Genomic DNA, 22,450 nt, shown 5'->3' with positions numbered 1-22,450 from the left:
TGTTCAGATCACATGGGCTTAGAAGTCAGCTGGCTAGCGGCCATTGCCAGGACAGTGCCCACTGCTCTCAGCTGCAGCCCCGCAGGGCCCTGCTCTCTCTGCTCAGCCTTTGCTTTGTGTCCCTTTCCTGTGCTGGGCCAAGGGCAGCTCTTGGCCACATTTGATTGTGCTTAAATTGTGATTCAGAATTGGGACAATGATACCACTTTGGTTTAAAAAAAAAATTAAAGTCCAGAAATATAGTGAAAACTCCTGACTTCTGAAAATAATATCCGTCCCTCTTCCTATACAGGATGCTGCGTTATTCAGAGCAGTTTCCTAAGTTAGAGTCCTGCTTCTGTGGAATGTTCCCAGTTTGGTAAGCCAGGCAGCCTAGGAGTAGTTGAACATTGCTGCAAAAGTGATGCGCTGGAGTCTTCCTTTCAGGCATACAGCCTTTCTTATCAGGCTTCAGGATTCGTGCTCCCTAGAAACCGTTAGTGATTCCAGGCAGTGAGGTCCCCACTTTGGTATATGCATGGTAGTTATGATACTAGTGATGAAGGTATTAGTCATCCTTTTTTAAAAAAGCTATGAAAATAAATAGTACTGAAGGCTATGCAATGAAACGTGAAAGTCCTGTGTCTCTTCAACACTTCTCCCTAGAGATGATCACAGATAACTTTTGTGTATCTTTCCAGATAATTTCTATGCAATTCTAAGCATATACAACAAACTATGGTTACCAAAGGGGAAAGGGTGAGGGAGGGATAAATCAGGAGTTTGGGATTAACAGATACACAGTGCTTATATAAAATAGATAAACAACAAGGACCTACTGTATAGCACAGGGAACTGTCTTCAGTTTCTTGTAATAACATATAATGAAAAAGAATCTGAAAAAAAAATATATGTGTGTGTATATGTATAACTGAATGGCTTTGCTGTACACCTGAAACTAACATTGTAAATCAACTACATATCGGTAAAAAATTTTAAAAATTGAAAAAATAAGCATATACATATAGTTATACATACACATACATACATATACACACACATACACACGTTAACACACACAAACAATACACATATCTATTTTTTAGAAATACAAATGGAATTTTACCATATGTACTATTTTGTATCTTACTCTTTTCATTTAATGCTGTATTAAGGTATCTTGTCATATCAGTACAGGGAGATCTCGTATTTTTGGTGGCTGCATAGTACTCCACTGTATGGTTGGACCATAATTTATTTAACATGATGTCTGTTGATGGGTGTTTAGGTTGGCCTCACTTTTTTATTCTCACAAAGAATCTTGTAGTAGATTTCCTCATACATATCTTACCCAATGAATTTGGTGAATGAATCCTCTCATTAGTTGAATCATAGCTTGAGAAATGTATTGCTGTATTTAAAAGAGTAGTGATTTAGTAGCTTTTAATAGAGAATATTTATAGTGAAGCCTAATAACTAACAAAAGATCTCTGTAAAAGTGTCTAGGAAACCAACAAACAAAAAATGCATAGCAAACACATTTAAAGATGGTGGAAGTGTGACAGAAGCCAGTTTAGTTAGGTTGATCTTATTATTTGCTAGGAGTTAATTCATGGTAAAATATTTTGTTTTAGAACATCAAATTAATATGCCACGAAGGAATTAAGGGGGTGGCATTTTTAAACACATTTCTTTAGTGGTAGATCCAGAGCTGTGGCACATACATTATTAGAATGTACTTCCAAAGGTGGAACTAAAAAAGAATTTCTCATAAGAGGAGGTGAGAAACGTTGGGGTGGATTTTTCTTTCTAAAACTGTGTTCATAAGTGATTAAAGTGACAGCTTAAAAAAAAATCACCAAAGAACTAGATGTATGACTAAATAGGAGAAAGGATCTGAATGTATAGGTTTGCACGAAAGTAGGCAACCCACGTTAATTCCATGAAATGAATACTAACTACTGTTTAGAGGGAATATCAATAGCATTAAATATCCTTCAGTAGATCCTTAGAATTAGATTTATTTGCTCCGAGTTCACACTTAATTCCCTGTCTCCCTTTATGGGCCCATCCCTATGGTCTGGTGTCTGATTAGCACCTTCCGTGTTGGAAAAAGCTGTTTGTCTCGCATGAGGTGGGTCCCCAGTGCCACCGTCCAGCTTGCTCCTGAAGGGACTGTCCCTCTGCCACCGAGAATGGCTCAGTACAGGGGGCCCTCAGAAGCTCCAGCTCCAGGCTAGGACTAATCTTCTTCTAACTTACTGTTATCCTGTGTCTTAGAACAGTGCATCCATCCTCCCTCATTTGTGTAGATAACTCAAGGATTCACAACAGCGATTCTCAACCGGCGGAGATTTTGCCCCCCAGGGGACAGTTGAGGGTTTTAAAAACCAAATGAGGATGATTCTCGGTGTATAATTTTGCACGCTGCTCTTTTCACTCTGTAGAGTAGGTGCCTGGAAGGTAGAGTTGCTGCATCAAAGGGCACACACATTTCCAAATTTGTTAGGTAAGTGCTGATAACACTCCAAAAGGCTGTGCCAAAAGAGTCTGAGAGTGACTGTTTTCCCACACCCTTGCTGACATGGGTGAAAGCCAGGAACTCATTGTCCTACTTTGCATTTCTCTGATTATTAGTGAGATTTGAGCATCATCCTACACAATTTAATTTATTCTCCTGTGAATTATCTGTGCATATCATTGGCTCTTTTTCCATTGGGTTATTTGCCTTTCTAAAAAATTATACCCTCCACCCATTTTCTCCCATTGAGAATGTTCTCCCACATTTGCTTTATCATTCTCTCTCTGTGTATTATTTTTTCTCTTAATCATTTGAGAGTAAGTGCAGGCAGGCTGCTCCTTTACCCATAAATACTCCAGTGCAGTGTAAATATCCTAACAACAGGGACATTCTCTTATGTAACTATAGCACCATTATCAATATCAGAAAAAAATCAACATTTATACAGAGCTATTGTCTAACCCACAGACCTGATTCAGTTTTTGCCAGTTGTTGCAGTTTCCTATAGACATTACACCCTGAGCCTTTTCTTATGTCATTTAAATTCAAAAACATCTTTTTTAATGGCTGAAAAACATTCCATTATATAGATATACCATAATTTATTAATTTTTTTGCTGGCTATTAATATTTTTACTCTTACAAATGATGCCACTATGAACATTAATGTCCCATGTGTTTCGTGTTGCATCCTGCTGACACACCCACCAGAGGTGGCGTCTCTTGGGTAGGAGCCTGTTTATGGTGTGTGTTGGGGGAGAGACTTGGCTCAACTGTACTGATCCCTTTAAATAATATCCAGAAGCCTTTCTGGCCTCCCCCATCCATCCTGGCCGCCCCCCCATCCACATCATTCTCTACCACCTTCCTCTAATCTGTCTTTCATCGTGGTATTTGTCACTGTCTCCAGTTAAATTCTGTATTTGTTCATTTATTGTTTGACTAGTGGTAACATAAACCGCATGAGAGCAAGTGCTTTTTCTCTCTTGTTCACTGCGGTATCCCCAGCAGCTAGAATAATGCCTGATGCGTAGCAGCCACCTAAGAAATGGTGTTAAATGATGAATGAATGAATGAATATTCCTCTCCCACCATAATTGAAGAGCTGTATTTTTAAACACTGTAGTCCAGATCTGGGTCGGGTTATTAGCCTGTGTATCTACTTTTTGCCGTGATCTAGTGTTATTTCCCCAGTGAAGCAACAGCCATGTAGAATCTCCAAAACCAGCCAAGCCACCATCTTGCACAAGGATCTAAAGCCCACAGCTGTCTACTTTTACCCTTTAGTCAAGAGGACTAGAGGTGCTGCTTTTTATGGTGGGTATCAAACGTAGTTTGAAGTGGGCTGTAACTTTGACATGAATTTCACCTGTGGTCATGGTTTAAGTGAAATGAACAACTTCTCGGCAAAGGAGGGGGCTCAGGGAATTGAGCAATATGAAAACAAGTGGTAACAGGGAGAGAAATATTATCAGTCATTGGATAAATCCTATTTTTAAAAATCTAGATTAAATATTTTAAAATAGAAACATATTTAAAATAGAAAGAAACATATTTAGTTAATATTATATACACTGATAGATGAATTGGCCATATCCAGCTGAAAAAAATCTCTCTTTCCCAAACAGGCATTTTTAAGGGAACTATGTATCCATGGAACAATTTAATGGTGAAATCTCCAATTTTCTACAATGTAGATTGAGATATAGTGTCTTCCCAACTGCCACGGTCATCAGAGGCTTAGCTTCCTTTTCAAAACCACTGGATGCTTAGTGTGTTGTTGAATGGGGACTCGGTGCCCTTTGTGGGGTCTTTAAGAATGATGTCAACACAGCCACATAAGTGATAGGCACATGAAATGAAAGCATTTATAATACTCACAGGTCCTGGAGGAGGGAGGCACGCAGCCTAGGCAGGGGGCCACATGGGGGAGCGGCCGGGAGCAGACTAAACAAGCAGGTAGGGCACGAGGGCAAGTGAGAGCAGGTGGGCAAGGGCCCCATCAGGGTCCGGCCCGATCCCCGCACAAGCAAAAGGTGTGAAGGGATTTTATCGGTGTATTTGAATGTCACTTGGTCACAGTCAGGGGAGGGCAAGAAGGGGAACCTGTCGCAGAGTCCAGCCTTATCACAACCCCCAGTTGCCTGGTGGGTGCTCACAGCCTGTTTGTGGGGTGTTGAGACATCAGGAAAATAGGACGTTTTAAAAATTGACAAGACCCTTAGCTAAACCATATCCCTTTCAAAGGACTTTATTGAATCTCTCCTGTTGTACCCCAAAGAGAGGGTGTGGTCCTTAAAAACAAACTAGCAGTTTGAACCCGAAAGGATAAATATTCACAGTAGTGTAGGTTTTCTTGGCGCCTGTTAATAGGAAGGTATGAAGCATTGGTTAACAAGTGTCATCTGCCAGCTACCCCACTTGCATGGAAAAGCCGAGTGTGCACATGATCACGGCAAACTACCTGTGATGTCGAGCGAACAACTACGGAAACAAACCGTTCCCTGGGGCCCCATCTTGACTGTGCAGGACGAGCAGAGAGAGGCAGAGGCTGGCAGCACGGTCAGCAGCCGTTGTTGGACACGCACCGTGTGGCTGCAGGCCTCCGGCAACATTTCTAAGAGCTCGTTATTGGATTCCTCATTACAACCTCGCAGCCCACCGTGCAAATGAAAAATATATGAGTCTGTGTAGGGAACCTCTTCCCTTCCTCTCTTTCTCCTTTAAGGAAAGGAAGGCGACTGCTGTGGAAATGATTTGAGTTCAGACAGCGAGTTAAGGTGTGAAATGCAACTTAAAAGTCACAGGACCGGCGGGGCTGGAGTTATGTGTCTCTAGCTGGCCTCATCTTCCAGAGCACTGATAATTTCATGGTCTTACCTGCTGCGGGAGACCCTAAACAAACATTGCTGATCAATATTTTCCTTATGGTGTAAGTTTTCATTCTGAGGTCTGATTATTATGCATCCGAGTGTGGGAGGCATGGTCTGCATTTTCTGGACCACTAGGGGGTGAGATGTGAGCACCATCAGAGGAGCCCTGGGCCCGGAGGAAGGAAGTGCTGCCCCAGAGCACAGGGCACGCGGCTGCTGTGTGAATGGCTGGAGGCCAGCTGGCGTCCAGGGCTCTTTCTTATCTTCGTTGGTTGTGAACTTGACTGAAGGTTATTTTTCTGTGCTGTTCGGGTTTTACTTTTGGTTCTCTGTCGGTCTGTAATCAAGTCATTCTTTTTAGATGGTAACAAAATATAATTAAACTTTATTGTCAAAACTCGAAACAGGAGAAATTATCTAGTCTTATCAACTCTAACCACCATCCTCCTTTTCCCATTTTGAAATAACTATTTATGTGATATGTTTTTTGATAATGTGAGGCTTCTTAGGAACATAAAATAATTATGGTTTTATGGAAGAACTAGCTGTAATTTATTTGGACATGGTCATTTTTTTTTAAATTTAGATTTCTGCCATCTGATACTTGGACAGGATTCTGCATTGTCATTGGGGGCAGAGTTTGTATAGGATAGCAAGGTTTTCTTCGAGTGGCCTTACTTTAGCAAGCTACATGGTTGGCTTTCCCAAGAGTTGGTGTCGCCAGTGCCTTGCTTCCTCCAAGATCTTAAATTCTGAGTTCCCTTTCTTTCCCCCAGCCAGAGCGGTCAGTCTAGCACAGAACATGACTCTGGTATCAGGCTCCCCTGGTTTAAATCCAAACTTAATAGCTTTGGACCTTGAGCCAGTCACTTAGCCTCTCTGGGCCTCGGTTTCCTCATCTGTTAAATGGGATGCCTCTTAAGGCAGCTGTAAGACTTAACTGAGTTCTGTTAGAGCCTGTGGAATAGCATCTGGCACACAGCAGGTGTCACTTAAGTGCTGTGGTATGTGACTCCTCTGGCCTTCCACCTCCCCCACCACCTCACTCTTCACTGTGGTCATGACCTTACATCCCCGGTCCCCTCCTTCTCCCACAGGCATCTCCCTCTCTGTATTTGCCTCTAATGCCTTCATCAGCCACTTCCCAATTTCCTTGCTGCATGACTGCATCCGTTCAGGTCCTGGTGGGAACAGGTAACAGTCCAACCAGGTAACGTGAGGAAGGCTTCATAAAGAGATCATGTACAAAGGTGTGAGCAGGTGTGGGGACAATGCTAGGGGAAGTGCAGTGGGCCTGAGAGTGCTCACAGGAGCCTGCTGAGTGGCTGCCTGCAGGGGACTGTGAGCTTGGAGAAGGGATGCTTCCAGCCCATGGCAACCACTGAGGCAGGAAGCCAGTCTGGAAACAGTTGGTGTCACCTTTCTCCCTCCCTGCATCTCCTGCCGGGACTCCCTTTGGCTCCCAACTCCAAGACGGAGGGCAAGGGCACCTAACAATGCAGTCCACGTAGTCAGCCTCCCAGGGCAGAGCAGGGTGACACCGGGTAAGGAGTGGCTCTAGACCAGAGGGTGGGTGGCAGATATCTGCATAGTGCCCCAAGGTGCCCTGGTCTACAGCCCCCACTCGGCCCCTTGCAGTCGGCCCACACCCATCTCTCCACCCATAGGCCCTCCTGTCTCTGTTGTCATACCCCCCTGCTCAGGTCCCCCCTGCCAGTCTGCAGGCTGTTCATCAAACACACCATGACCTGTTGCACCGCCTTTCAACTCTTCATGCCCATTCCCTTATGCCCAGAATGCCCGTTCCTCCTTCTAGGCCTGGAGAAGCGCTACATCATCCTAGGCTCCAGCCCAAATACCCTGGTTCTCTGCAGTCGTCCCCTGCCTCCCGTTAGAGTCCCTTAGCGCTTCATGACGCTGCATTTCACGTTGTGGTCTGGTGGACTACTCGTGGGCCCGCTTCCTCGGTAGGCTTGATCGTCTGCTCTTTCAAGAGACCACACCGTACTCAACTCTGCATCCCTTTGTGGTGCCTCCAAGTGGCTGAAATAGAAACAAGTGCTCAAAAAAAATTAGTTGTATTGAAATGACTAATGAGGAGATGCAGTAAACAGCACTTAGCTGGCTCCAGATGGTGTTGGTTATGAATAATGGATTCAGCATCTTTAACACTGGTTAACTGTGTCGCATGTTGTACGTAACCAGGACGCCCGCCTCCGACGCCCTCTCCTTACAGATTTAGTTGCTGGGGCCCCTGTGTGCCACTTCTTAGAATTTATCTGTGGAGTCATTTATTCCTTGTGTTCCCTCCTCTTCTAGGTCTTTGGCTCCATGAGGGCAGGGGCCATAACCTGTGTTGTTCATCACACAATCTCCAGACCATAGAGCAGTGTATGGTACGTAATTGATCCTTCACAAGTATCTGTTGAATGAATAAACACATTGGTCGCAATACTCTGTGATGTGTCGTAACCTCAGGAGGCCAGCAGAGTGGGGATTCCAGGTGCCATGGAAGGGCCCATGAAGCTGCTTTCCGTGACCCTCAAGTCATTCCTTACTGCTTTCCCGTCAGAGTACCCGCCCTTTCTACTTGAATGGAAGCCCGTCTTGTGCCAAGAACAAATCCCCATTTCCTTTTATCTCCACAGGGAATATAATCTTGGGGGAAATTTTCTTCCCAAAATTATTCTGTTTCTTATTCCTCTTTTCTAATTGTGTGTATTTGTAGTTTCTTAATCTCACAGTGCCAAGCAAAATATATTTGATTGTTATTTGGACCATTTCAAACCTATTCAGTAATATTGAAATTGTGTCAAAGACATTATCAGGTCTTACAATTGAAAACTGGCATCATTTTACATTATTCACTATCATAATAGGCTAACCAGATTTTATTATGAATGAATGACTTCAGGAAGCTCTTTAAAGGTCATAAATGATGTTTGATAACCTGAAAAAGATTACTTTTTGGAAATAGGAAGTAGCAATACAGCCTGGAAACCTTAATTTATTTAAACCCTACCATTGCTCAGTAATCTTTCCATCTGTGGTTTGTTTGAGCTTTAACATTCTGGAAAAAAAGAAAAAGTTCTGAAAATGAAATTAAACTTGATGTTTGAGATAACTGGGCTCTTATGAAGCTTATATACTGAAAATCTTAGAAAAAGACCCTGATCAAAAACAAAACAAAACAAAAAGCAATTAGTTGGGAGGATTGTCTAAAGTGAAAGCTTGAAAAAACTAGACAGATGGACTTCATAAACTTGGGAGCTGTTAACTCCAGGGCCGCATTGTAACAGGTTTCACTGGCGCATCTGTTGCAAAATAATTGCCTCTTTTCTGCCTGATAACGGAAGGTAGGCTTGGGGTTTTGCAATAGTAGCAATTAAAAGCTCAACATTGTCATTTTGTCATTAATTTACCAGTGAGTGGTTGGGTTTATGTGGATAATTGGATTTATTTTGAAGATAATTTTAATTATAAGTTGTGTTTTGGTAGACAGCTTGTCCTTTATCATATAATTTGCCTTTAACAGCAGTGTAATTTCTCCTGCCCTTCTTGGTTCACAGCCTTTTCTTTAGGAAAAAAATAAGCATAGGCAAAGTCCATGAAGACAGTATTTTTAAGGCAGATGAAAACAGAATGCTTTAGGGGCCCTCCATCTCCAATGATAGAAGATCAGACTTGGATCAGGCCTGCCTCCATCTTCAAAGCCAGGAGCAAGCAAACAGCAGAGATGGGCCCTTATTTCTCAGATAGACTATGACACGTACTTGCAGTATCTCTAAAAACGGGACATTTGTATACCCTGCATCCCAGCAGCTCCACTCCCAGGTGCACACCTAGCTGAGATGCCCCCGTGTGTGCCTGGAAGGGCATGCACTGAAGCAGTCCTGGCGGCACTCATTACAACAGCCCTAACCAGAAAACCACACAAATGCCCAGCGGCAGCAGAATGGGTCAGTACAGTGTATTCATACAATGGAACACACACGTCATTGAAGATGCACTGATCGCTGCTCTACACAACAGCATGGAGGGGTGTCACAAACAGAAGGCTGAGTGAAGGAAGCCAGATACCAACTGTATCTACAGTGTTAAGTCCATTTGTGTGCAGTATAAAGAAGGCAAAGCAACCTAGGCATTAGAAGTCAGAATGACAGTAACCCTTGGAAGGGTAGTAACTGGAGGGGGCTCCTCGGGTTCTGGTGCTGTTCTGTTTCTTGATCTGAGTGCTGGTTATACTGGGTATGTTCAGTTTGTGGAAATTAATAGAACTATGATTTAGGCACTTTCATAGACTTATATTATTATTTAATAAAACGTGTAAAATGTTTCCATTTGAAAATAGGACATTGCTATAATTTTCATGCTGACTCATTAGAAAAGGTAGAACTTGACAGTGACACTTTGACAGAAGGTTCGAGGGCACACAAGTACTGCGTTGTCTTTAAGCAGAAACATACTACCAGTAGGAACCACGGAGACACTTCAGCCTAGCTGTGGTCATTTTGTGGAGAACCGTGGCAGTTCAGCCAAATCCCTTTTCCTTTTAGAGTCAGCTCCAGTTTCCCAGTTCAGGAAACTCTTTCCAGCACTGCCTCTCTTCTCTATAAGCTAGATGACAGTCGTCATCAAAAGAACATTTTTATAGTGCTCTAGGTGTTTTATTTCTTCGGATTCTTTCTTGACTCCAAGTTTGTTGAGGACAACAGCCCCACCTTTCATTTCTCCAGGGTCAGGCATGGGGCGCACATTTAATAAATATTTGACAAATGACGGTTGCCCTTGAAAAAAACAGGAAGATGAACAGAGACCCTGCCTGAGGCAGAGCAGGCATTTGCATTTAAGTGGCAATAATTGTGTTGCTTCCTTTGCATCATCTCAGTGTGATTCCTCCAATCCCTTTGATCTCTCTCTCTTTAAATTTTAGTTTCCTTGTTTACGTGTTTGTTGCAGAAGATTGAGAAATACTTTTAAAAAGCACAGAGAAAAAGATAAACACCCGTAATCCTTCCATGCAGAGAGAAACTCTTGCTACTTTGCTGTGTTTTATTTTGCTTTTCTTATGATGCCACTGCTTTCGTGCTCCCTGTTCTCTTCTCTCCTATTTTATTTTGTTTTATTTTCATATCCTAAGGGGAATGGAAGTGAGTTTAGGAGAGGCTTCTCCAAATTTTTGAAGGATTCTCGGGTAGAGTAGAAACCACATGTGTTCCCGCATTGGTTTTCTTTACTCTCCATGTGTGAAGGGGTCCCTTGGATGAAGAGCTGAGCTTTCTTTCATGCCTTGCTGTACAACAGTATGTCACGATATTTAACTTCTCTCATCCACTGCTTACATTTGTGGGATGAGCATGGCTGGCGGATACATTCCAGTGGTTTGGAATCACTGAAGAGACCTAGAGTTCTCCCAGGGTAGAGCCATTCCATGTGCTAATGTCATTGTGCGCAGTCGCATCCTGAAAGCAGCATGAGATCTTTTAGATCTCGTAGACTTCAACATCTTTTAGACCTTAAAATCCCATTCATCCTAGGTCTCTGCCGAAGATCTGGTTCTCCAGGTAGAGGTTTCTGGGCAGTCAGTCGTCCAAGGCTGTGCTGGTCTTCATGTTTCTGGAACCACGTGGTAACTGCCTTCCCTACCCCAGTGCCAGGCGGCTGACCTCTCTGTCCTCCTTGTCACAACCCGGACCTCCCCATCTGCCGTGCTCCTGGGTGCACATGCCGTGCAGGCTTGTACGGTGGCATTTTTCTCTCAAAATAGCCTAAGAGAGACTCCTGTTTCTGTCCTTCCTGCCTCTTCCTTCAGTTTTTCGCTCCAAACTCCTCTGAGTTTTTGTTCCTGTTTCTCTTTAGGCTCTTAAAGTATTTAAATGATAGTCATTTAAATGAGAGTATTCATTGGCAAGAAAAAGCACCCCTGGAACACTGACAGACTGTTCCTCTTGACCTTGCAGATACCTTAGTGGACGCAGCATTTGTCTGGCTCAGCTCTGGTTGGATCCTCGTGACATTCGCGTTATCTCTCAGCCTCTGCTTAACCGTGTGATTATAAATGGTTGTCCTGCACAGAGTCCATCTAATGTGAGTCCTGTGCTGTGTGCATGAGAGAGACAGAGAAACACACACACACGGAATAGCTACAGAAAGGCTAGTTGCAGAAAGAGATGTAGAAAAGAGAAAGAGGGTGAAGTTTGAATTTGCATGTTTATCATTTCTGTTTTGTCTAACCCTTGGCCTGGGCTCCCTTACCTGAAATGGCCGTTAACACTCTCTTGCCTGGAATCCCATTCATTTAAGATGTGTCTGCCGCCCTCCGCATTGAAGAGACAAAACTTCACACCTGTTTACATTTGATTCCCTTCATCTTTGTGACCTTTGGAATGCGTATGTCTGCTTCAGGGCGAGTTCGTAGGTGTGGAATTTATGCCCACCTTATCAGGAAGGCAGCGCTCAGGGTTTGGAAAGGCGGATGGGGAGCTACCATTCATGCCTAAGCCTTCTCCCCGGGGGCTGGAACAGAGCTGCCTGCGAGAGGAAGGTTTACAGTGGAGCCTTCCTGCACCCAGGGTGAGCGGTTCTCCTATCCTGTGAATCCTTTTCTTCAAATATGACTTTCCAAAGTTTAAAAAAAAATTTTTTTTGATAGAGAAATTAATAGTGTGTAACTTTTATGCAGAAGAAGACCTAGGAAAGGGATGGTTTCCATAATACTTATAGGGAAAAATATACAAATTCATCCAATTGGGTTACATTCTAATTTGACCAACTCTTTTAGTAAAGTAGCTTAATTTTTTTTTTAATTACAAGTAATCTATAGTCTGATGGAAAAGAAACTCTACAGAGTGTAGATGGGTGAGAAGAGCACAGGAATGAAAGGGCATCAGCATTTGTCAGGCGCTTCCGTCCGTCCCCCTCCAAGGAAGACACTCTTGTGCAAAGTCTGCAGTGGTGTTTTCAATCCCACCATCTTGAACTTATTAGAAAATCCAGCCCCCTTTTTTTTGGTGGAACACCTGCTGCCCTCTCTCAGGACACAGGTGGTATTCTAAAGACACCTTTGGAAAAATGAGAGAGGTTCAGTAGTCATGTGGCCGGCCAGGGCCCGAGCTGGGACCAGACACAGTTGCCTCCTCCCACCCACCGCCAGCTTTCCAGATTCTGCCCACTACTTGTTTTGTTGGTATTTGGGGACTGTTCTTTAGCATTAAAATCGGGAGCAGTTATTAATTCATTCTGTCTCATTCCCTAAGACCATGTCGCCCAGGCTTTGTCAGGCACAGTGTCCCACTATAGCTAGGAGAGGGTCCCTGTGTCTAGGAAGCCATGGTCAGATAAGAAAACAGATGCCCACGAGCTTTCCGTAGGATGTGGAAGAGCCGCTGAGAGCCGAACACTGAGCACTGCGGGACGTGGGGTGGGACCAGCCAGCTCTGCCCCGGGAACTGGGGAGGCTTCACAGAGGGGGCGTACGGGCAGCGGTCCCCGAGGAGCAGCCGTCTCCAGGTAGAGGAAGCTGGGAGAATCAAGGCCAGGCTTGGCAGCCTGCGAGCGGCAGGGCTTTTAGCGGGGTGGCTGGTGGAGGAGCACAGATGGCGTTTAATGTCAGCTCTGAGTCACTCTTTGAAACTGCAGAAGTTCGCCGGGAAGGATTTGGCCATCCTCCAGCACATTATTTGACCTTCCAGTCTCTCAACAACCATTTGGTGTCTAGCTCGTAAGTGGAAGTTCTCCGTAAAACGATTCAATACAGGCAAAGTCGCAGGATAATTCCAAGTAAAGAAAGTAATTCTTACGCCTTAGCCTGTGACCCACAGGGTGCATGCCCCCTCTCTTGTAGAGCCTCTTCTGAGCGCATTGCCCCGCTGCCCAGCTTTGGTGAAGGCCACGGTTCTGTGGATTCTCCGTTCTCATTCCATCTCCAAGAATGACTGAAGAAAGGTTAAACAGAACTTCAAAAGCAGGGCAGGGAGATACTCAGCTTCTGAATGCGGTATGGCTGAGATGGAAAATAAATTTTCTGCCTAATTTGTTTTCTTGTTGCCTTGGCAACTGGTTGGGTTTGTTTTTGTTTTTATTTCTTTTTTAAGCTTTCGATTTTTCTCAACAACATGAACTGCATGAACAACATAAATCAAAGGTGATTTATTGCAGGCGTGTGTACAGATTTATATCTTATTCAGAGTCTCTAGTGTAAGTGTTTATGAGGTATAGAGTTTTCACCTTTCACAATCTTCACAAGGTTGAACGAGGATAAGTGATTTCACATAACTCTTGGCCTGCCTGATTAACCGAACACGGTGATTTTTTTAACTGATGTCTCATACTGTAAAAGTGATTCAGATTCATTTTTATAAAATATCACTAAATATTTTGATATTAGGCTTATTAACATCTCTGACAAGGTCTATGTGAAAATTATCTCCATAAATTATAAATGCACATTGTCCCTTCTGTATCCATCTTGCTTACCCCGCTGTACCCACAATGGCCTCCTGGCTGGTCCTCACCCTTGCTAAACCTGTTTCTTTCCAAGGGACTCTGCATTTGCCATCTCCTCTGTCTGAAACCCATCTGCCCAGATAGTCACATTGCTTCCTCCCTCATTGCATTTAGGGCTCCAGTTAAATGCCGTCTGCTCAGAGAGGACTGTCTGGAACTTCCTGTCTAAAGCAGCATCCTTATCCATCACTCTCTGGCCAGTGTGGAGATGAGAGGATCCACCTCTGGAAAACCTGAGTCACTCCTAGTCACCCTATATGAAGTCCACCAGTCTCTTAAGCCCTACCACGGCAAGAGCTTCCAGTTAGCTTTTCATTGCCTCACCCTTAAATTATGAACTTACAACCAAAGATCACAATCGAATATTAAAGATCAGATACTTATGGAAGTCCTCCATCATAAGATATAAAAACCAAGACTAAGGAGAAATAAAGAACTCGGAAGAAACAGAGACAATGATAGAGCAGAAGAAATGTGCAAAAAAAACCCCAAAAAACAAAAAAAACCCCAGAACGTGGGGCAGAGGAAATCGCCATAGAAATAGTACAAAACTTTTAGGAGAGCAACAGAGGGGAGGCAGGCCCAGGTCAACAGCTGTGGAGCAGGCTGGAGCCAGAGGGTGGAGAGCTCTCAGAGGGCTGGGCAACCAAAAGACTATTCTGCCAGGGGGACATGTGGAAATTACCCTGCGAGGCTCTCGGAGGGTGTGGGTAGAGTTAGGGATAGTTACAAAGCAAAGCAAGTAAATGCGAAAGAGAAATAACAATTAAGCACAGAAACAGTAACATTGTACAATAAAGCAGTGATCAACTTTATGTAGTTAGAGTGACTTACACACTGAATGTGCATATATGAGTGCATGTGCATGACGCTAATGACATCGACGTACAATGTCTAAGACTGACACGTTAGCATACAAAACCATATTTACTAGACATAAAAAGAATTTAAAAACCAGGGAGCAGCAAGTTGAAATATAGAGACCCTGAGGGACAGGAAGGAGGATAGAGGGGCAGGGAAGTCAAGGTCAAACTTTTAGCCTCATGTGACTTTTAAAAGCTCTGAGTATATATTACTTTTATAAACATAAAAATGAGGAATTAAAATATACGTTTTAAGCAGCCCTACTTCTGTGCACAGGTCACTGATTCAGTTTGATGTACATTTGATTAATATGAAATTTAGTCCAGCATCTGGCTGATGTCCTTGGCTGGCAGGCTCATTTGTTTAACCAAATCCATTTTCCCTTGCACATGGAATGATTAATTCAGGCGCACTTGGAAGTCAAGCTGAAGACATTTATCATTTCCTTCTGCACCATGGAGATAGACTGGACTGCGGCTCCTGGTTGGTGAGGCTGTGTGCTTATTAAAGATGGAGTAGATGTACGTGATACTAAAATGAGCTTTTTAATTATTTTAGATTTAATGACGTACCTTTGCCATGTACTTAACCTTCAGCAAATGTTACCCTTCCCAAACCGACAGATTTGCAATTTATAAGTTTTCATGTCAAATGAAGCATTTTCTCTTTCCTCCACCCCAGAAGGGTCTTTGTTCCAAATTATAATCTTTTAAAAATAGCTGACACATTCTCCTTTGTGGGCAGATTTCAACATTTCCATCCTATGATTTAGAACTGACCCTCCTCACACCTCTCAGCCTTAGTCTGTATTTACCGATATATTTATTTTGGATACAGTTTAATGTTTTTATTCTGCAATCTGGGTCATTCTCACTGAGGGATGGGTGGGTGGGTGAGTAGATGGAGATAGATTATAGATAGATAGGCAGGCAGACTAACAGGCAGAACTGTGCTAAGGATGTGTGGAAATACAGTTTCAGGTAACAGAGAATACACCACAAACTTTGGTCCCAATGTTTCCAGTCTATAACAGCTGAATAATGGTCAGTTTTTGAAGCAGAGACTAAATTACCATCATTCAGTTCCATCCAACGTAGTTCTCAAACCTTTTGATGAAAATAGAATCAGTAAATGTTTCATTAGGAAGTCTGAAGATAACATCAGGATACTTTTAAATGTCCCTTTATGGTTTCTCCTTGCGGCTGCAGAGCACGAACTGCAGTGGCCGGAGTTGTGGCAGGACAGGCATTTAGAAAGTTTCTTCCTCTCTTTGACCGCGTATTAGTTGAAAGGAGTGCAGCCAAAACTGTAACCAAAGGAGGCATTATGCTTTTTATCTCAAGGAAAAGTATTGCAGGCAACAGTAGTAGCTGTTGGATCGGGCTCTAAAGGAAAAGGTGGAGAGATTCAACCAGTGAGCGTGCAAGTTGGAGATACATTACTTCTCCCAGAGTATGGAGGACACCAATGTAGTCTAGATGACAATGGTTATTTCTTATCTAGAGATGGTGACATTCTTGGAAAATATGTAGACTGAAATGTCACTACTATAATGGCATCACATGGAGCTGCCTGTTCCACTGAAGTTCTAAAATCTTTTCATCATGTAAATAATTTCCATGTCTCTCTTTTGTAATATATGAATGGATATCCGAACTAATGACACCCAGGGTCTCTAAAACTTAGTTTCACTGTACTGATTGAAACATTTCCAAATAAAAATATATAAATGGAAAAAAATATTCCTTTAATTTGTACCATGGAATGATGACGAAGCGCCGGAGTTGGAGGTGGTTATTGAAGCCTGAGTATGGATGGCTTCAGTCACTCGTTGGTGCCAAAACGTTTTTTGTTTTGTTTTGTTTTCTCCCTCACCCTCTCCCCACCCTGACACACGTAAGAACACTTTCTAGACCAAAATAAAATGGTCAAATAAATTAATGATACATTTTTGAATTTTGAAGATAAGAAACTACAAGACAAAATTCTAGAAATGATGTCAGGATTAATAAATACTGAATTTGAAGTTGCTCTTCATGAGGAAAGAAAGTGTGTGGGCAGGACTGGAGGCCTCACACCCGTGAGCTTGCCTCTGCACCGTGCTATTATTCTCTTCTGTGTCTTACTAGTCTTTGGGACCAGACTTTCTGATTTTGAATCCTGGCCATTTACCAGCTGTGTGTCTTTGATCACGTTTCTTCTTCTCTGTGCCTCAGTCTCATTATCTGCCGGTCTATCCATTGGTCCGCTTGATGCCCCTTCCAGCCTCCTCCTAGCATGATTTCTTTGTCTTCTAGAAGATGGAAGTTTTCGTTTCTAGAATCTCTTGCAGCTAGAGTTCTGGAGTTAGATCTGCTAATCCAATGCATCCCCATAAACCTCCGAATTCACACCTAGATGACGGGGGAAGAGGGTGGGGGATGGGACATCCCTTTCTGGCTGGTGTGGGGTGTGGCAGAGGCTGCGTGGTTCTGGAACTGGCAACTGCAGTAATAGCTTCCTGGCTCAACAGGCAGCTGCCCGACTGGGAAGCTTCCAAATTGTAGCAGAATCTGAGTTTGGAGCAGCCTCTGTGGCAGCAGCTTCCTGCTTCTTTATGTTTCAGCAGCCCCTTCGGCTGTCCAGAGGAGGAGCTCCTAAAAGTTCAGCTCCGTGTCTGTTTCTGCAGCTTTCCCAGCAGTGATGTGAACTGTGTTCTTCTTCTTAATACATCTTGTTCTGCTTAAAGTAGACAAAGTGATTGACGTTGGCTGCAGCGAAAGATCGAGTTACTGCTAGAGCTGTGTGAGGTTTAATAAGGCATTTAAAGTGCTTAAAACATCTGGCCTGCCTTTTTTTTTTTTTTATATTCTTAGGGCTTTCTCTCAACAACCGTGAACAACACCGTTTGTTGATTCATTCATTTATTCATTGTTGAAACAAACATTTGCTGAACAGCTAGTCTTTTTTTTTTTTTTTTTGAATGGTTATTCTCATCAAGACATGTTCCAGCTGTTTTAGGGCAGCTGAATCTAACTGAACATTAGAAGTTAAATGAACATTAGAACCACCTATGAATCTTTTTATTTAAACCTTAATATATGTGTCACATTTGAAACTTACTGAAGACAGGGAATGTGTGTGTATAGATTTTTTTTAATTGAGATACAATTTTTATACAGTGAAGTACACAGGTTTTATGTGTTACAACTTGATAGATTTCTACATATGTATATACCCAATTAACCACTACTCAGGTCAAGGTATAGGAAAACAAATGTACATGAAGGATTTATTGCTTGCATAGGGGGGGGAGTTTGGCTCCCTTTAGGAGTTAAAGTTTCAAATGCATTTGAGATTTTGCCACTCAGAGATCAAAAATATTCAGTCATCCGGAAAAACCAGTATAACCAGGTCATTTTTTTCTTTTTTCTTCTTCATAGTCCCCTATAAATGTGTACCCCTTTCTAGGTTTATGCAAGAAAACGATTTCATTTATGTGTGAAATGAAATGAATTTAAGGAGGACCTTAGGTAGCAAAATCTTCCCATGCAGTCAGGAGGAGGAGGGTACAGCTCAGTGGCAGAGTGCGCATTTAGCATGCACAAGGTCCTGGATTCAATCCCCAATGCCTCAGTTAAAAATAAATTAAAAAAAAAAAAAAACCTAATTACCTCCTCCCCACCAAAAAAAAATTTAAAAAAAAATAAGGCAGTAAATATCACCAGTAATAACTTTGTGATGTCAATCTTCTTACGATTGACGTAGTTCATTGGCTAAAAGAAAGTTTAACTGCTTTCTTTAAATTAAGCTATACTGCTTTTTTCATGTGATCTCTTCAGAGAAATTGAGTATCACGAGACAGTGAAAATAGTTATTTTTCCCCCGTTTTCCAGAAGAGTGCTTGGTCTGTGGGCCAGTGGCTGAACAATTAGTATTGCAGTGCTGAGGGCACGAGGGCAGCAGCACGAGCTGAGTTAGGAAGATCAAGTTCATAATTTTATTTATTTATTTTTTTAAAGGGAGAGATGGTCAATATTTTTTGGCTCTGCAGCAAAAACTCACATTCTCAAGAATCAACATTTCTCATGAGGTCCAGGGCAGAAAGCAAACAGGATAGTAAAGACTTCTTAATCATCTAGAATATAGCTGGGGAGAAACAGACATAGTTTTCAGGCTGGAGTTGTGCCATCCTGACTCGACTGGTTGAAAAATGAAAAAAAATGCAGCCTCAATGCCGGGTTGTTCTTTCTGTACCACAGCAAATAACTTTCTCTAAATCACGCTTTTCGCTTTTCTTCTCAGCAGCTAACACACAGCTGGCTTTGGTTTCTCTAACTGCAGATTATGTGAGGTAGAGGAAATATGACATCTCCAGGAGGTGAGGTGGACTTCATCACAGGCTGGGATGTGGAGAAGGAGTGGGGTCATCCTCACACGTGGAACTGGAGATACCGGAGCCGGGGTGCCCAGAGCAGGTGCTCAGTGTCCCCGGGTGCCTCCAGGGATGGCCTCGTGAAGCCCGCATGGGTAATGGCAGTGTGGTGGGTTAACGTTGCCCGGGAAGAAGCAGACTTGTGTTTTCACAGGCTCAGGTGGCCGGAGTGACACCACAAAGAGTGAGTAGCTTCCATAGCAGGCATTTACATCTCCTGGTTCTGGAGCAAGGACGTCCAAGATCGAGGTGCTGGCAGGTTGGGTCCTGGTGGGGGCTCGCTTCCTGACTTGTCGATAGCTGCCTTCCCACTGTCCTCATTGCCTTCTTCAGCACGAAGGGAGAACTCTGTCTTCTTCTTCTTTAGAAGGGCACCAGCCCCGTCACGGGGACCCCACCCTCATGATCACATCTAAACCTAATTACGTCCCAAAGGCCCCACCTCCAGACACCACCACATGAAGGGTGGTTAGGACTTCAACACACAGTTCAAGTTTGTAATTTTTGAAAAACAAATGGAAACAGTTGATTATAGAGAAAACGACACCTGCAAAACATTCAGAGCATCAACATTTTTAATAAAACCAACTTTTAATAGTACAACTTTGAAGTTGAATGATTTTGCATAATTAACTTATCACAGAACGAAACTTTCAAAAACAAAATGCAGAGTGGACATGAACTGCACTTTTGAAGGTGATCATACGTAATCTGGGATCAAAGTCTAGCTTTGGGATGCTGTGGCAAGGATCGCTGGACCGTATTAGTGAATTACACAGACTCACGTCACCAAAGGAATAGAAAACATGAAACGTCTATGCAGCTCATTCTTCTGCCTTCAGGTGAAATCCCCATGAATCATCCTCGGTGGTAGATTGTTGTCCATTGTAAGCCCTCCTAGAAAATGCGCTTTGGATCTGCGGGCACTCGGGCTGTGACACTGACCATTGTGTTCAACGGCCAGTTAAGAGCCTGATGTCTTCACTTCCTCACCACCTCCCGAGTGGCCCTGGATTGCTAGTTATCTTCTAGAACTCTGAGGATGTTATTCCTCTGCCTTCTTGCTTGCATTGTTGCTGTGGAGTCAGCTTCCTCATCATTCATTTATAGGTAATTTGTCTTTTCCTTGTGGATGGTTCTAGGGTTTTTATTTTTGCCTTTGATAATCTACACAGTTTTATTTTGTACCTATCCATAGAGTTCTTTCTATTTGTCCTGCTTGCAAATCATTGGGATTGCTAAATTTGAGAATTCATGCTTTTATCAATTCTAAGAAATTCTCACCCATTAACTCATTGTCCATTGCCTTTCCCACGTTCTGTTATCTCTTTCTCAAATTCCAATTAGATGCATGTTAGAACATTTCACTTTGACTTACATAACTCTTAAATTTGTTTTGTTTTGTTTTGTTTCTCCTGTCTGTCTCTCTGTGTTAAATTCTGTGTAATATCTTCACATCTGATGTTCATTTTCTAATTCTCTGTCCAACAGTGTCTTATCTTCAGTTTTACCCATCTACCGAGGTATAAATACCTATTATTATAATTTTACATTTCCTAAGCTTTTTTGTTTCCTTTTCTAATTTACCTGCTTGTTTTTCATAGTCTCTTGTTCTTTACTCAAACTTTCTATTCCCTATTTTCTTTCTTATTAACTCCATAATCTGTTTCTGTGAGTCTCATTCTGGTACTGGTTCTTTTTGTTTACTCCCTCTCAATAAAGGTAACTTGTTTCAATATGTATTTTGTGAGTATCATTTTTATTGTAAACTCATATTCCATGGAACTTTCTGTGTAGGGTTTCTTTTGAGATTTGAAGTGGGAGTACATTCCTTTAAAGAGGATCTTCACTTGCTTTCTCTAAACATATGAGGGCACATCTGTCTGGAACCATACTAAAATAAAGCCCTGGCTTAGAGGATTTTAGACCACAGAATAGTGTCAACTCAGGCCACAAACAGATGTGAGGTCTGGCTCATGGTTAACTCTCTGGAGAGATGGTTCCATTTCTCCCCACTTAGAGCAAAGCCAAAACAGACAAGTTTTTTTTTTTTTACTGCATCCTTTTACAAGGTATGTTTTGTTCTAGTTCATCTTTTCTCTGAGGGTGGAACGTCAGGGCTGTCAGCCCTGTGCAGTGATCTCCTTTCAAGCACCCCATCTTGCCACGATCTAGGCTTTGTATCCTGAATGCTGTGTGGCCATTGAAGCTGAGCCACCAGCTCAGGATTCACTTACCCTTGGAACATCCGCTCTTGTTTTGTTTTTGATCTCCAGGGACTTTCTTTACTTTATTCCAGCTCAATCATGCATTTTAAGAGATTTTTTAAAAGTATTTTAGCCAGCATTTTTAGGTATTTGGTAACAGGAAGGATTTTTCATGTCCTTGTAAAGATGGAAATTCAGTTCCATATTTGCACCCACTCTTAGCCCTCGTGTAGCTCATGTTTCCGTGTTAGAAACATGTTCAACATAAGTACATCCTGAGCCTCTCACAGCCCATATTTGCTGCCATTCAGTCAGCCTCAGCTTTCGTTTCTCTGCTGTTCATAAGCCTTTTCTGCATAGGTTGTATATTATGCTATTTTAAATTTTTATTTGTGGCTTTTTTCCCCACTTCCTCTGAGTTTTCCGTGTTCTCTGAAGTTATTTGTTACAGAATAGGGGGGTCAAAGCTTTGCCCTTCTTCAGATTCAACTGTCAGTGGGAGGAGGGAGGTGAGGGAAGGAGACTGAGCAGTGAGGAGCTCCTGGAGCTGCTCATTGTATTTCCCAGGCTCGTCTCGCTTTTGAAAATGTAACTAAGCCCTTCAGTTCTGACTCAACCAGCAGTTCTTCTGTGAACCCAAGATCTATCTGCCTAGTTTCTCAGTCTTTTTTTTTTTTAAGGTAGCTGGTCTCTCTTTCTTCAGTGTATTTATTAACCTAAACTTTTCCCTGAATCTCTTCACTTGATTTCCATCTACTTCCAAAAACCACCACCACCATCAGGCTCCCTGGAGGTTGAGTCATTTCAGTCCCGCCCACTCTCTGGTGCTGGTGCTCCTGGGGGGACGTGGTGGGGGACAGCTGGAGGGCTCCGGCAGCCTGGGCTTCTGTGTTTGACATGCCCACACACTGAGGCACCTGCTGTTTCCACCCACGCTGGGATTGTGTTTGCTTTGCCAAGCATGCACTTGGGACCTCTCTGCAGTCACAGTCCTACTGCTGTGAGATGGGTGGTGTTCACTATGATTCACCCCGTCAGCTCTGACGCCAGGATGGGGCAGTAGCTATTGGTAAAGGTGATGTTCCTT

At 42.8% G+C, this 22,450-nt stretch overlaps 1 protein-coding gene and 1 pseudogene across 4 annotated transcripts in view; both read left to right on the top strand.

The window, feature by feature from the left end:
* Positions 1 to 22,450, top strand: part of SHLD1 (shieldin complex subunit 1) — a 57,583-nt gene that overhangs the window by 23,250 nt on the left and 11,883 nt on the right. Inside the window, exons 3-4 of one of the 4 annotated variants that reach the window (XM_072943560.1) lie at positions 7,693 to 7,769; positions 13,217 to 13,255. The exons of 1 other annotated variant lie outside the window; for it this stretch is intronic. In XM_072943560.1, the coding sequence (XP_072799661.1) occupies positions 7,693 to 7,769; positions 13,217 to 13,228 (89 nt within the window). In that variant the 3' untranslated portion in view covers positions 13,229 to 13,255. Of the gene's footprint in view, positions 1 to 7,692; positions 7,770 to 8,942; positions 9,657 to 13,216; positions 13,256 to 22,450 lie in introns of those variants that run through there. 2 more of the 4 variants (XM_072943561.1, XM_031675077.2) reach the window with 2 other exon arrangements.
* LOC102532935 (10 kDa heat shock protein, mitochondrial pseudogene) lies at positions 15,650 to 16,403 on the top strand (annotated as a pseudogene).

The sequence above is a fragment of the Vicugna pacos genome, chromosome 19 (genome assembly GCF_048564905.1).
Source record: "Vicugna pacos chromosome 19, VicPac4, whole genome shotgun sequence".
In the NCBI taxonomy this organism is placed as follows: domain Eukaryota; kingdom Metazoa; phylum Chordata; class Mammalia; order Artiodactyla; family Camelidae; genus Vicugna; species Vicugna pacos.
The sequence above is the reverse complement of the archived record's forward strand: the minus strand, read 5'-3'. Positions and strand labels throughout refer to the sequence as shown.